We start from the raw sequence: 15,067 nt of genomic DNA, 5'->3' as shown, positions 1-15,067 counted from the left end.
CGGTGGACAGAAAAAATGAGTCTATTTTCCCACTAGTGCAATTATGATGAATGAATGCGGTCTGAACAAAGATGTTCTATTTTTAATTCAGTGTTGGTTGATTCCGAATAAGCAATTTTATTTTGTATACACCCCCTCCCATTCCCGTGCAGTTGTTATAACCTGGAACCAAAGCTGAACCGTCACTAATATAAATAAATAATGCATGCAGTTAGTCTTAGCAACTTGAGAGAGAAGCCTCTCCCCCGGCGATATTCACCATGTTCGGACCATTGCACGGCTGAAAAGCATTCATCAGCGAGTGATTTGTTTAGGGGATATGAGACAAAGCCATTCCAAGGCTTCCTTTCCTTATTACTGTCTAGATATTTGAAGAACCCATCCGTCACTGACACCTCTGCACTCGGATTTGCCAACTCGAGCGACCTGGATGCAAAATGGAAATAAGGCCGCTCCCTGGTCATCTACAATTGCACGGAGACGGTGTCCACAGTTAGCAAACCAAACCAATGACTGACATTGACATGTTATGATTCTACCTGATTTTCAGTAACTGCACTCGTTTTGTGCTGTGAAACGTTTTCTTTTCCTGACTAGTGGAGACTAGAACAACTGCTTGTCTATAGGTTTACAATCAAGTCAGCTAGCTTGCTAAGATGGAGACATTGGTAGGAAGCAACATTAACTTACTTAATTGTCCAATGACCGCTAGCGAGCTAACCGAGTCATCATGGTAAGGACTAGTTAATTACATCGTGTCGTTGTTTAGCTAGTGTGTATCAACACTGTTTACAGTTTACATTTCGAAAATTTCCTTGCTGGTTTCTTGTATTACACCAATGACCATAGCTACTTTTAGCTAGATAGCTGTTTACACTTGCTTATTCGTGTGCTCCACTTGCAGCTTACAACTACACTTTGACAAGGTACCCCCCTCCTCCCTCTCACATGTCGTTACCTGCTGGCAATGATCTATTATTGTATTTAATAAATTTCCATTAAGACACATTGGTGTTTGCCTTTTGCTCTGGTAGCACAGAAGGCTAGCTAGCAGCATAGCATCGTAGTAACCTAGCTGGAGCACCCCGTAGTCCAAGAGTACCCCCTCCAAGCTTTCGTGCCTGGATAGAAAGGTGGGTGGTGATTGCACTATATTTTACCAACCGTTGACTTGGCGACCTGGACGAGGAATCCGTGTTATCTCGCTTTCAAACATAAGTATCATACTGGACATTATTACACCTGCTATTGAACAATGGCACAGGAAGCATTTTCATTGCATTATTTGGTGTGGAACAATCAATACCAAGAGCTGGACAGAGAGCTGCAGAGTGAACAGGTAATGGTTGGTCTGGACACTGGAGATTTACATTTTCTCCGTTGTGGTCACATGTCAACTGATTGGTTGCTTGTGCTTGTGTTCTTGCTTGTGGTTGCAAGAGATATGTTTATCATCCAGTTATCTTGATCCTGTGCATGTGTGTTTTCTCTGTGCGTGTATGTGTGCGTGCTTGCATGCATGTGTTTCTCCAACAGCAAGATTTGGAGCGGCTGGACCCGCGCGGCCGTACTCCGCTCGAGCTCGCCATATGCCTGGGACACCTCGAATCGACGCGCGTACTTCTCAGACACAATGCGGATCCCACGCACTGTAATGCACAAAACTGGACAGGTATACTTATCACGAATTTAGTTTGGTGACTGCTGTAAAGTAACTTAAATGTAATTTGTCTTTAGTTACGTAACCCGAGTCCAGGGCTTGTATATCAGAGTTGTAAATAAATTGGGTGTACTCAGTGTTGCAGGAGGCAGTCAGCACCGGTGACCCTGAACTAGTGCAGTTGGTCCTCCAGTACAGAGACTTCAAAAGGGCCACAGAGAGGCTGGCAGGAATACCTGAACTACTTAGCAAACTGCGACAAGTAGGTGTACCTCTGAAATATCTGTTACCGATCTGTTCGCGGTCATGTACGTATGTTGCGTCTTGTACAAGTGTATGCTGAATTTGTGTAATAGGCAGTGTATTTTCACATTTGCTAGGCCAGAGATTTCTATGTCGAGATGAAGTGGGAGTTCACCAGTTGGGGTAAGTCCTCCATAAATCTACTCCAATTAGAGCATAGCATCTGCCCGTATTTTAGCCCCTCAACCTCCTTGACCCGTTTCAGCACCACAGTGGTGGACAGCGCCCATCATAATGCCGCCATGAACGCGAGTTCCAGTGTACAGCACGCTACTGATGCAAAACAGTTCAGATATAGTTTTGATTTGTGAAGTGGCCATTATGAAGAAATAAATTATCACCGTCCATTACATCAGCATAATTCAGAAGTGCTTGACAAAGCAAACCGTTTCCAAATGTATTTTAGTAGCAAGTGTGTTCTTCCATGTACTGGTAGACAGGAAACTGATCTCCGGGAAGGATGATGTCCATGATGGAAGGATTGATCTCTATTAAGGTGTCTTATTACCTCACCTGCTTTTACCAAACAGTTCCTTTGGTATCGAAGGTGTGTCCTAGCGATGTGTACCGTGTTTGGAAGAGTGGCTCATGTCTGCGGGTGGACACCACTCTGCTGGGCTTTGAGCACATGACCTGGTTAAAGGGCCACCGCAGCTACATCTTCAAGGGAGGAGGTTGGTGCTGATGATGAACTGAATGGCTTATGCATCTGACTATATCAGTGAGACAATCCACGAGCCTCTGATTCAACCATTGCATTTTCACATTTACAATAAAGTATGTGTTTGTTTATGTTTTATTTGTATTTTTCAGAGAGTGGTGCGGTTGTCATGGAAGTCGACCATGACAAACAGGTGGTGTACACAGAGCCACTGACCCTCTCTCCCCGTGACGCCTCGTCTCTGCTGGATGCCATGCTGCCCTCACAGGAGAATACCGCACAGAGGCTCACCTCTCCCATTGTGTCTACACACCTCAACACACGCAACATTGCCTTTGAGAGGTAGGTGCATCTCCCACAGTCTGGCTGCTTGCCTTGATTTCACTTTCCTCCTGTTTATGCATTCCACCCCTGGAGGTCCTTTGCGTAACAGGTTTGGATGTATTTCTCTGTGTGTGTAAGTGTGTGTGTGTGTGTGTGTTGCGTGTTGTGTGAGTTTAGTGATGTTTAGGTAGCTAAGTGATGTGGTTGTCTAATGTCTTATTTGTGTCACTACAGGAATAAGTCTGGTATCTGGGGCTGGCGCTCTGAGAAGAGTGAGGTTGTCAGTGGATACGAAGCCAAGGTAACCATAGAAACAGTCACCTAGGGAAACAACCACCCAGAGAATGTGTAGCTATAGTGACTGTAATGAAAAGAGTGCACTGGTCAGTTCAAGATGCATTCTCTTCCTGAGTTGTTTCCTTTTGTTAGAGTAATTGCTATTTTATACACATCCTCAAGTAGTCATTAATAGATGTTAAGGGCTTGGATATCAGACCTACTTGGACTTCCTTCTCTAAGGTTTACAGTGCCAGTAATGTGGAGTTGGTGACACGGTCTCGAACAGAACATCTATCAGACCAAGACAAGTCTAGATGTAAGGGTATGTGTTGTGAAAGAGTATACATAACATGGATTGTTTTCTGTGTTTTCGTACCTGCAGATTGGTCCTTACAGTTGCTTTTTTGCCCTTCCTCTCTCAGGCTCCAAGACGCCTCTGCAGTCATTTCTGGGTATAGCAGAGCAGCATGTCGCACAGAATGGAGTGAGTGCAAAATTAAATGGCAAAGCGTGAAATGTGACAGAATTCATCAGGTTTCCAGACCTGGTCATATCCTATTGTTATTTGACGAGACCAATCGTTTTGCCCCTTTTCCTTCGTTTGTGCTGATAAATGCGGAACCCACTGATGTTTGTGATGCATTCAGTGCCCTTATTTGGATCTTCCTGCAGCTGCTCTTCAGGCCTCACAGTTTATTAATTGTAACCTGTCTGCTGGGCCTCACTTATCATGTTGACCTCCATTGGTCACTTCAATGACCTCTAGTCTCTGGCATTAGTTGTATAGCCTTACATTCACAGTGTTCTATGAGGATGTGCTGGTGTACTTATAAGAGAGATTGTTTTTTGTTGCAGAGTCAAGTGTCTCAATGTGCGAGTCCGCATAACCCCACGGCCATCACAGCAGAGGAATACTTTGACCCAGAGTTCGCTCTGAATGACAGAGACATAGGACGACCTGTGGAGCTCACCAGCAAAGTGCAGAAGTGAGGACACACACACACATTCAGCAACCAGAAATAAACAACCATCCTAAAACATGTTGTAGACCTCTTGTATCTTTTAGTCTTTCTGTCGCTGCTCTCTCTTCTACTCACTCCTTCTCTGTATGATCGACAGATTTAAGGCCACCCTTTGGTTGAGTGAAGCACATCCCCTCTCATTGGCTGAGCAGGTGACACCCATCATTGACCTCATGGCGATCTCCAACGCTCACTTTGCCAAACTTCGTGACTTCATCACCCTGCGCCTTCCGCCAGGCTTCCCAGTGAAGATAGGTGAGAGCAATGCACAATCCACTTAGGGTTCATTGATCACAAGTGTTCAGCTGATTACCTCTGCCAAAGAGGTTATAGTTTTGGTTTGGTTTGTTTTTCTGCATATATATTAGCAGGATTACGGGGGGGAAAAGCCTCTTTCCATGAAAATTGATGGAGGGGTGTAGAATGGGCCAAGGATGAACTGGCGCATCCGTTAATTGTTTGTTTTTCACTGGCATCAACATTGCAAAATAGGGCATATGGCCTTTGTGGAGGCCTGCACACTCCGAGTGCCCCTCTAGTTTATGTAGTCTTAACTGGTCTCACTGTTATCTCTTTCAGAGATTCCCCTGTTCCATGTGTTGAATGCTCGAGTGACCTTCAGTAACCTCTGTGGCTGTGATGAGCCTGTCAGCTCTGTCACTGTACTTTCACCACCTGCAACTGATGAACCTGGTAAGCACACAACTTACGCAATTTCCCTCTTGGTTGGCCTGTCATTTGGAGTTAATTCACACCAGTAGTGTAAGATACTGTTTGGCCCCTTATTCCTATTCAACATGTTTGATACAAGCGGCGCATTCAAGCCTTTCCTCTCTCCTCAGACCAGACACCCCCTCCCCTCCACTGTGAAGTGGACCCATCTGTGTTCGAGCCTCCCGCAGACTACACTACACTTGGACCAGGCCGCAGTGAGCCAATGAGAGACGAGGATGATAACCTGCTGCAGTTTGCCATCCAGCAGAGCTTACTGGACGCTGGGACAGAGAGTGACCAGGTGAGACGAAATAATTCAGATGGTCAAGCGATCTCACCTACCTCATGCCATAACGTGTTTGTGGTGGTCATTTAGTAATGGGCATTTAGTAATCAGTGGACTGATTCACACTTCTTAGAGAAAACAAATGATAATGTTGGCTATACGTAGAGCTGACGTTTCCTGTGCTTTAAGTATGTAAGTGTCATCTCCCGCTGTCTTCCTGTTGTGCCTGTGTAACGTCAGGTGACCATATGGGAGGCTCTGACCAACACCCGCCCTGGCTCCCAGCCACCCCTCTATGAGAACGACTCTCAGCTGGAGCGGTAAGTACATGTGGCAAGCCGGCAGAGGGTTGTTCAACTCAAAAATGTGACAGTAGTGAAAGAAGCGTAAGTGTAAGCACAGTTGACCTATTTAAGAACATCTGAGTGAATGAGGTCAAAAGTGAAGGTAGCGCAGCCCCCATATTTAAGAATTAACATCCTTCCTTCCTTTTTGGTTTTCAAAAGAGCCATTCAGGAGTCTCTCTCCCTCTCACTGGGTGGGGAAGAAGGAGGGGAGGCGACAGACCCGGCACTTCCCGAGTCCGGCTCGCCCACACACCCCTCCCTCAACTCCCCGCCCTCGTACTCCTCACTGACCGAGCCCAGGGTGCCGGGAGCCTTCGCAATGGGAAGTAGCTTTGACGAGCAGCTACGCATCGCCATGGAGCTCTCGTGCCGGGAGCAGGAGGAGCTCGACAGGTCAGAGAAACCGGAGGGATGAAAAGGGAAGAGTCTAGGAGAGGGAGGGAGAGTCAGAAGGGCTGTGTCCTATATGTGGGCTTAGTATATGTTTAAGTTAAAGAGAAGCAGTGAAGAAGTTATTCCCCACTTTTGTCCATGTCTGACCAATTATGTATCATCTAAACATGAGCTAGAACTATGCACATTAGCATTCATTTTACCCTCATGGGCTGTGCATACCTATAGATGACACTGCTAATTTCGAAGTGGGTAATGTCGAGCTGGCTTGCACACTGTTAAATTGTTACTAGCATTTTTGGCACCATTTGTCTCTAGAAGCTGTTAGTATTATTGTAGGATTGCACAAACCAAACACAAATCAATATAAGGAGTAGCCTGCATGGATTTGAGGGATAACAGATGTTTTAGCTCATTCTTACATAATCCTACATCTTAACTAGATGTACCGCATAGTGGTACAAAATATGACCGCCGCTCAGTCCTGTACATCCATTCCGCGAAAATAAATCACACTTCAATTTGTCTCCATATTTTACTCCATCCCCCACTCTTGAAACTTTTGTGTATGCTTGTTTGGCATGCCTGAGTGTGTGTGTGTGCGGCTGCACAGAAAGTAGCCTACTGGTGCTGAAAAGGTGAATAGATTGTAGAATAGCCAAAGAAGATGTAGCATTGTTATAAAACCTTTAAAATCTCTAAACAATCACAAGTAGGGCAGTTCATCACAGTTCATCCATTGCAACTGGATTGATGAAAGGTCACTTACACCTGTAGGCTACATTGTATTTGGGAAAAGCAAAAGGTATCAGCATAATGTTATTTATTTATTTATTTATTTATTTATTTATTTATTTATTTATAAAAACATCTCTGTCAGTTCCATGCCGTTTTCAACAGCTATCAAAAACAAAGGTCATTTTTGGATGGATGGAGTTTTTGTGAATGTTTTGTTCTTCTACATAATCTTTAGTTCATGTCATACTTTATTGTCAATGCACAAATTAAGTAACAGTAGTCTGAAACGTTATTGTTAATGCACAAATTAAGTAACAGTAGTCTGAAACGAAATGCTGTTTTACATCTAACCAGTGGTGCAAATAACTGACATGTCCAAATGGGCCTTGATGAAATGCGTCGCTAGACTGACTGTTCATACACATTTTAACGGGCCAAAGTTGAAGAGCTGTTGTCCGTTATTGTTCGTGCAAATATAGGCTGATTCATGTTCCCTTGCATTGTGTAACTGAGGTCCATGGCTAGTCTGGCTTTCACCAGACCAAGCTCAATCTTTTAAGAAATCAAAAAATAAATAGCGGGCAGATCAGGCTGGGTTCACCCAGCCTAGTCCATAGGCACCCGATATTGTTTAATTTTCCGATTGAGATATCCACGCTCTGGCTATTCTAAATGCAAAAATGCATCAGGGAGTTATGACAAAACTGTAACTAACAAACTAGATCCTAATAGAAAACTGTTAGCCTCCCTAAGCTACAGGTAGGTTTATAAGGTAGGCCTATTTACAACATAAATTGTCAATAGGCTATGCTGGCGACACAAATAAAATCTCCTTTGGAAACCAATGGCTTACGCCTTACAGTATCAAGCGGACTTAAACTGCCATATCGTGGCGAAAAGTTGTAATAAAATTCACGCAGCTCCATGAGTCAAGGAAAGCGCGCTTCTAAATGGGACCCACTACACAGTAGCTTAAGGTGTGTTGCTAAAGCAGCCATAATGAAATGAAGGTGTCATTGTTTGGATACTTCACACACACGTGCTTTTTAATTTCACAGACTACAACTACCAAGCTGGAATCAAAGCACATCGATTCCCCTCTCACACCCTGCACGCACTTAAAACAAATAAACAGGCGTCTCAGTCTCACGCATGTATAGGCAAAACTGTATCAGACTGGTGTAACGTTGGTAAATCTTCCATTGCACAGAATGATTTTTGTAGCACGTGCAACAAATGACAGTCGAAAGATACAATTACAGTGCTGCTATCAATTTGCTTGGTATAACCGCATTTATAGTTTTCTACAAATGCAATCAATCAAATTGGCCTCCATCACTCAACCAACGCTAACGGTAACATTACCTAGGTCCTTCTTGATATTATAAGATTAACGTACCTGCAGTAAAAACCAAGCATGTCCGATAAACATCCTCAGATTTATTTCGGCTTCAAGAAGAAATGGGAATTACATTTCACGTGAACATCGTCCTATCCTTATTAGACGTTCTCTGCGGTAAACTACAGTCCTTGTAGAAAGCGTCCGTTGTTTTTCCAACCCACTTTTAACTTCCAACAAAATTACGTCTCACTGCAACGATGCGCCATCTAGTGGACAAACGACTACTTATCGCCAATACTGGAAATGCAGCCATGATGATGATGATGAATATTTATTTTGGCTTTCTTTTAATCCTACTGAATTTGTAATTATGTATCGGCCGTTCTAATACCGATAGTATGTGGGTGCCTGTGTGTGTGTGCATGTGTGTATGTGTGCACCGCCATCTACAGGCCAATGAGTGTACAGTCACTAAATGTACACATAACCTAATTTTTTTTAGACCCCCCCATGGATGAAATTCTACGAAACTTGGCATACCCCCAGAGAATGCCAGGTCAATCATACACATACAATTTGGTGCAGTTCTGAACATCTTAACTGAAGATGGGGGCGATTAAAGCAGAATAATATTGCATTTTCATTTTTTACCGGGGGGGGGTGCAAATCACAAATGAGTGATTATGGGCCAGGTTGATGTGGGCCCTTGAGACCAACATACCATAAAAGATTCTTCATCCTCAGTGCCACGGTTCAAGTAGTTATTTAGGAAAAACTGCTTTTTTTGCGGTTCGGGGGGCCCAGCACGGGGGGGAGTGGCCCCCGGAGACGAAACAAAATTTTTCCGTAAAAGTCTAGTGGGGCTACATACCCACCAAATTTCATGTGCCCCGGTGGTTCGGTGTCCCGGGTATCGTTGACCAAAAATTCAGGAAGTAGATGACGAAAAAAAAAAAAAAAAAAACTTTGACAATCCCTATATGACCGCTTCGCTAGCTTCGCTAGCGGCGGTCATAATAATGAATATGGAGGTGCAATGAAAACTTATTTCATTATAAAATATATGTACTTTAAAGTCAGTAATAACATTGTTTAGCATTAAATGACCTGATACATTAAATGACCTGAATCCTTTTTGTGCAACTTTGTTATTTGTGTCCTCTTTTAGGAAGAGGAGGGAAGAAGAGGAGGAGCTGGAAAGGATACTACAGCTGTCACTCACCGAGAAGTAACAGTGATGAGCACACAGAGGGAGTAGGTGTGTGGGGTGAATCAAGGGTTAATTTATTTGCACTTTTACTTTTTCTTGTTAAATTATTCTTTCCCCCTTCATTCCAACTATTTTACAAAATAAAATTAGTACCAGATGGGTTTGAAGAAGTGACAAAAGATGGACAGAAAGAAGGTGGAGATTATGGATTATGGGAGTAAGGACAGAAATAAAGAAAAGAAAAACTGTGGAATTATGGCATCCCTTCTGTTATCCACTACCCTGCTGTTATCATTTTGAGTCTACAAAACGTCAAGCTTTAAATGGATAAAGATAAAGATAAAACTGATGAATATAGTTGTGGATAAAATGAATAACTCTAATGTTTGAAATGGAGTCATGGTGGCTCACATGAATATGACATGAAAAATGAATCTATTAAATGTTCTTGAAACATTTACGTGATGGCAGTGTTTATTTTCTGGGAAAACAGGAAAGAGGAATCTGCCTCTCACTGTTTTTATTGTTATAATCTCTCTCGGCGAGTCTTGTTGTGCACCTTCTTCATTAAACAGAGAAAGATTTAATCAAGGACAATACTACTTGTAAGCAAATACACTGAAGTAAATACGTTGAATTCAAAATTCAGTGGAAAATCCTTAAGGAAAGTTCAACAATCATAACAGGGATCTTAATCCTGTTGCTCAAAGGACCCTATATAGGTCACATGAAGTCTCCACAAAATTGTAAGCTCAACTGTAGCATGGCTTAACTAGCATTCAAAAGTAATATTGCTCATATACACAGAAACTTAACGCTTATCATATTTAGTGTTGGGCAAGTTACGCAGGAAGAGTAATAAGTTACATTTTAATCATTGTCTATTTTATTATTTTATAAATGTTATATAATATGCTACGTAGAGACTACATTCACCAAAAATATTTGGCTATATTTTAAACTACAAAAGTACACACCCAGCCATTTTCCTCAACCCAATACAAATGACAAAACACTATTTTCTATTTGAAATACATATTTTAAATACATGTAGCCATCATAAATACTATCCATCCCTGGGTTCTACCCAAGGGCGCTGCTAGAAATTCTCACCTCAGAAGAAAATAATTAAAAATAACCCTTTAATGATTTGGTGAATTTTGTGGACACTTATTGATAAATTGAGATAAACATATTTCATACATAATAGCATATTACAATACAGCCTATTAGGCCTAAACTAACACTCCACCAGCATGGTGGCGTTGCCATGGAAATATCATGGAGTTTGCCCAAGACCCCATGGATATCAATGTCTCAAAAAATACAGAAACAGAGACGTTTTACTTAAGTTTTATTGACTATAATTCTATAACATTTCCATTCTATGTGAACATTCTTCTAAATATAAAAAGCTAAGCAATGCAATCTAACAAAAGTTTACAGCTATTTACAATTACCAGTCAGGGCTGTGCCATGTACAGTATATTGTGAGAAATTACACCCCATAATAAAAAGAGCATTTTCCACTATATCATCACAGGTATTATGATATTGATGATATGGTAACATAATTGTGATTTTGCAAATGCACAGGGTGCAGAAATAATCTTCGCCACTAAGACAGTAAAAATCTACATGAATTAATCAAATTCATTTGAAAAAAAGAATTGCTAAAAAGGTTGCTGAAATAGGCCTACATTCACGCTGCATTTTAAGCTATGCTGGTCAAGTGTATAGTAAAACATGGTATAGGACATGGGCTTCTCCATGCAGTTGGTCATTGAATTTACAGAAATTGGGCAAAGTTGTGATCTGTATTGTTATCAGGGCATGAACATTTCACTATGATATAGGTCATATGGCACAGCAATACTGACATTTTAGCCTCAATCAACTTTCCTCATCCTCAACATTCCATAATTGTGGTAAATGGCATCAGGTTAAGTGTGTGTGTGTGTGTGCGTGTGCGTGTGTGTTAATAGTATGCAGAGGCTGGTTTGTAATTCCTCTTTTTTAGGTCTGTTCAGGACAATAAAATCAGTTAGACAAGGGTCTTTCAGCAACATAGCTCCAGCTGCATAATGAGTCTGTAAAACATGTGACCAGCACTTTAGAGATCTCACTAGTATATTTAAAGGTGCAGTGATCATACACAATTTCAAGCCCATAACATTTTTTTTTATCACATTCAACATCTCCTCACGATCCACTTGTTGCCCATCCCATGCGTACACTGTAAGAAAACTCAGAGTTCTGTAGGCAGCCCAGGCTCCGAAAACTGGAGACAAACTTGGTTAAAATATAATGTATGTTGTTTTTGACAAAAGCATCTCCTAAGAAATTTAAATATAAACATGAACATATGCGACGTCATGCACAATCGCTGACTGCACCTTTAATGACCAACTGAATAAGCAAACAACAGGCAACAAAGCCTCCCATGACCACAGGCAGAACTACAGCCATCTGAGTGCATGCTAGGTTCACAACATGGCAGCAAAGTGTTCCTCTCAATGATGAAATCTGATTGGGTTTCATAAGGGCTTACCGGAGTTGTTCTTATTTGCTGGTAGTGTGGGCAGTGGACGTGTGGGGGGCATGGTGTCAGGCGGTGGCTGTGTGTGGATGGTGGGCGGCACCCTGGCTTTGGGAATGACCTTAGGCTTCGGAGCTAGTGGAGGTGGAGGCAGCTCTGACACAGGTTACAGATACATCCACAGTTATGTACTGTCACACAAACAATCACTCGTATGCACATTATGACTGTAAGGTGGTCCTGTTCTGTGTGTGTGTGTGTGTGTGTGTGTGTGTGTGTGTGTGTAAAACATGTCATTAATTATATCATTAATATCACACTATGGCAAATTCTTCATAGGGAGGAGTTCTACAGGTATATCAATAGCGATACAATATGCGATACAACATGACAAGTGTATGTATGAGCTCACCTACAGTATATGGCACATCCCTAATGTACAAGTGTATAGAGCTCACCTATATAGCACATCTCTAATGTACAAGTGTATAGAGCTCACCTACAGTATATGGCACATCCTTAATGTACAAGTGTATGTATGAGCTCACCTATATAGCACATCCCTAATGTACAAGTGTATAGAGCTCACCTATATGGCACATCCCTAATTTACAAGTGTATAGAGCTCACATATAGCACATCCCTAATGTACAAGTGTATAGAGCTCACCTATATGGCACATCCCTAGTGTACAAGTGTATGTATAAGCTCACTTATGCGAGTGTCGTAGGCCTGGGGCATTGTAAAAGGCTTTAGTTGATAGGCTGTTTTCTCCAAGAAGTGATCCACCACTTCATTCAGGGTTTGGACAGTTACCTGACAAAAATATCAAACATGACAAGATGGTAATAAATTAGTAATTTATAAGTGTACAGGCAAAGACAACAATGGTGGGGGTTTCACTCCATGGTACCAGGGTGGGTCTTGCAGACTTACAGGATTATCCAGTTGAATAGTATAGCCAGATTCACTGGACGTGATCTTGTAGTTTCTAATAACTGGACCACTGCGAACAACCATAAAGGCAGGGTTAACAAAAAATAACAAATAAATATTATTAGGCAAAGTGGAGTGTCTGTCTGTGTCTGTGTCTGTGTGATTGTGACTGTGTGTACCTGGGAAAGATTTGTCTTGTTGTGATGGAGAAATGTTGTTTGTTGTCAGTTGCTGGCCTTAGGATGATGCTGCCATGCTCTGGGTTCTGTTCCAGTAGCTTCTCTGCCTCTTCACGTAGCACTGACAGAAAACAACTAGAGACATGTGATCAGTGATTAGGCACCTCATAGCACACTCCTTCCTCCTATACACATGTGGAAACACAACCTCACAAATAATGCCATATATTCACATCTCTGACATACATAAGTCATTATGGAATGGGCAAAGCATGTAATCTCTCTCTCTCTCTCACACTCACACACACACACACACATTTGCACAAACCCCATACTAGTACTTACTCTGAGAAGACTTGCAAATGTATTCACAACAAGTATCATCGTGTGGCTTTGATGAACCATTGAAACCCAGCTCAACAAAAGTTATCAAACTCACGAGGGAATTATGGACAGAGTGGCATCATATGCGCTTTCTGAGCTGTTTGAGTGGGACGCTGACGCATCTGTAGGGGTCGGGCAGGAGGACTCTAAGGCCCGCCGCTGTTCCTCTGCGGTCCGCATCTCCTCCAGCCTCATGACCTGGCCAGGCAGGAGCTGCATTTGCCGTGGGACCTCCAGCTATAACACGGCACACATAGATATCAAGACAGCGGTGGGACACTGGATGTGTTGCTTATTTAGATGTGTGACTGCTGAATGAGTGCAAACTCACTTTAGCCACGGTCAAGATAAAGCCTCTCCACAACTCTCCTGTGTCCGGATTATCCATCTGAGTACACACAGATACATACAGTCACTCAAACACAAACACAACCATTTCTGTAAACGAACAATAACAGACAGTCAGACTCAAGCACACTACAAATAAAGTTGTACTGTGTAAACAATAAAAAAGAAGTGCACATTTTGCACCATTCATCTAGCCCGGTTGAAACCAGACCCTTCTCAGTCGTAGAGCGAATCTCGAATTTGCCGGAAGTACGTCTGGATTTTTCCCAGGCTACCATTCATCATTAGGAATCAGATTATTTCTGTTCTGAAGAAGATAGCCACTGTCATTTACAGCTTCTATGACTGACCTGAAGTTGTACTTCCTGCTTGGGGAACCTGAGTGTGTAAATAGGGGCAGTGCTCTCTGAGTAGGAGGAAATTGACTCCATGGATTTCAGGTTGTGTAGCTCCAGCCTCTCACAGTACTGGAAAACAGTAGTAGCTCAGTTAGAGTGTGAAAATGTGTGACAATCGAGGTTGAAAATTGAGAAGTGTGTACAATGCAATAATATATTTACAACAATGTGTGTAAGTCAGACCAAGTAGTAAATCAGTGATTAGAGAATCAGGTGACCATGCAGAGAGAGAACAGTAATGGAAGTGCCATTATGTTTGTGTGTTCTCTGTGTGTTCTCTGTGTGTTTGTGTGTTCTCTGTGTGTTTGAGTGTGGTTTGTCTTGTGTGTGTTTGAATGTGGTTTGTGCATGAAGAATTCACCGTTTCCTGTTTCTCATCCGTGTAAAAGAACATGGTGGAGCCACGCAACTCTCCATGGTACATTTGGAACACCTGTGAAGACCAAATAAAGTCCCCAACCTCTTCAGCTGATCTGGTGTTTCTCAAGCACAGTAGCACACATTACCAAGCCATGTCAAACTGACAGACAGATTACTGTGATCCTGCAGTTTAAACTCACCTTCTCTCCTTTGCATTTCTTCTGCATCTGACCACTGTAGTACAGTGGCAGGGCTGTGATAGTCTCCCTGCGCTTTCCGATCACTCGGAATGGTAGAGTCTTGCTCATCTCTCTGACTGGCTCGGTTACAAGAGTTTGGTGAGAGAGACTTACTCACTTGTTCTTTTCCCTCCTGGTTTACTTTACTGTGATATTTTACTTTGCAGTGATGTTTACTCTTTGGACTCTAGATTGGTTATTGTTCGGTCATATGTTCGGAGTATCTTTCTTCCCTGATTGATTTGTTGGGCTGTATGAGGAAGTGTTTATCAAGGCCAAAGTACCAGTGAGTACCTTTGTACTGGCACTTTTTTTCCTCCAAGGAAGGAATGCACTGCTTGGTTACTGTTCCTTGGTTATTGAAAAACCTCTACCTATTACTAATTTTCATAGAGTCAAACTTTA

The 15,067-nt window shown here is 42.3% G+C and overlaps 2 protein-coding genes across 7 annotated transcripts; one reads left to right on the top strand and one right to left on the bottom strand.

Moving 5' to 3' along the window:
* The first annotated feature begins 6 nt into the window (after positions 1-6).
* On the top strand, positions 7-9,739 carry ankrd13d (ankyrin repeat domain 13 family, member D). Of its 2 annotated transcripts, none has more exons than XM_042073629.1 (16): positions 7-1,339; positions 1,537-1,672; positions 1,798-1,922; positions 2,041-2,086; positions 2,494-2,637; positions 2,777-2,966; positions 3,183-3,249; positions 3,468-3,543; positions 3,650-3,711; positions 4,083-4,213; positions 4,347-4,504; positions 4,829-4,942; positions 5,092-5,264; positions 5,490-5,569; positions 5,756-5,989; positions 9,238-9,739. In XM_042073629.1, the coding sequence occupies exons 1-16, from the start codon at positions 1,256-1,258 to the stop codon at positions 9,299-9,301; spliced, it is 1,884 nt and encodes a 627-aa protein (XP_041929563.1). In that variant the 5' UTR covers positions 7-1,255; the 3' UTR covers positions 9,302-9,739. The 2 variants fall into 2 exon arrangements, with proteins under 2 accessions (XP_041929563.1, XP_041929562.1); XM_042073628.1 differs by having other exon boundaries at positions 3,468-3,549.
* Positions 9,740-10,616: 877 nt separating this feature from the next.
* Positions 10,617-14,904, bottom strand: LOC121694567 (signal-transducing adaptor protein 1-like). 5 transcript variants are annotated; one of them, XM_042074769.1, is made up of 11 exons: positions 14,823-14,904; positions 14,624-14,792; positions 14,425-14,496; positions 14,016-14,132; positions 13,649-13,705; positions 13,373-13,554; positions 12,934-13,068; positions 12,755-12,824; positions 12,532-12,634; positions 11,831-11,974; positions 10,617-11,560 (listed from the first exon to the last, which is right to left on the bottom strand). In XM_042074769.1, exons 2-11 carry the CDS (start codon positions 14,729-14,731, stop codon positions 11,223-11,225), a joined length of 1,326 nt encoding a protein of 441 aa, XP_041930703.1. In that variant the 5' UTR covers positions 14,732-14,792; positions 14,823-14,904; the 3' UTR covers positions 10,617-11,222. The 5 variants fall into 5 exon arrangements, 3 of the variants coding, with proteins under 3 accessions (XP_041930703.1, XP_041930705.1, XP_041930704.1); XM_042074771.1 differs by having other exon boundaries at positions 10,617-11,369; XM_042074770.1 differs by having other exon boundaries at positions 14,624-14,904.
* Between the last annotated feature and the right edge of the window lie 163 nt (positions 14,905-15,067).

The sequence above is a fragment of the Alosa sapidissima genome, chromosome 20 (genome assembly GCF_018492685.1).
Source record: "Alosa sapidissima isolate fAloSap1 chromosome 20, fAloSap1.pri, whole genome shotgun sequence".
NCBI classification, from domain to species: Eukaryota; Metazoa; Chordata; class Actinopteri; order Clupeiformes; family Clupeidae; genus Alosa; species Alosa sapidissima.
This window is presented reverse-complemented; position numbering and strand designations above follow the sequence as displayed.

Coding starts and splice junctions, on each gene's coding strand:
- ankrd13d (XM_042073628.1), top strand. CDS start 1,256: ATGGCACAGGAAGCATTTTCATTGCATTATTTGGTGTGGAACAATCAA. Junction 1,923..2,040: donor TACTTAGCAAACTGCGACAA/GTAGGTGTACCT, acceptor CACATTTGCTAG/GCCAGAGATTTCTATGTCGA. Junction 4,943..5,091: donor ACCTGCAACTGATGAACCTG/GTAAGCACACAA, acceptor CTCTCTCCTCAG/ACCAGACACCCCCTCCCCTC.
- LOC121694567 (XM_042074770.1), bottom strand. CDS start 14,731: ATGAGCAAGACTCTACCATTCCGAGTGATCGGAAAGCGCAGGGAGACT. Junction 14,133..14,424: donor CGGATGAGAAACAGGAAACG/GTGAATTCTTCA, acceptor ACTGTTTTCCAG/TACTGTGAGAGGCTGGAGCT. Junction 13,706..14,015: donor AGCAGGAAGTACAACTTCAG/GTCAGTCATAGA, acceptor GTGTGTACTCAG/ATGGATAATCCGGACACAGG.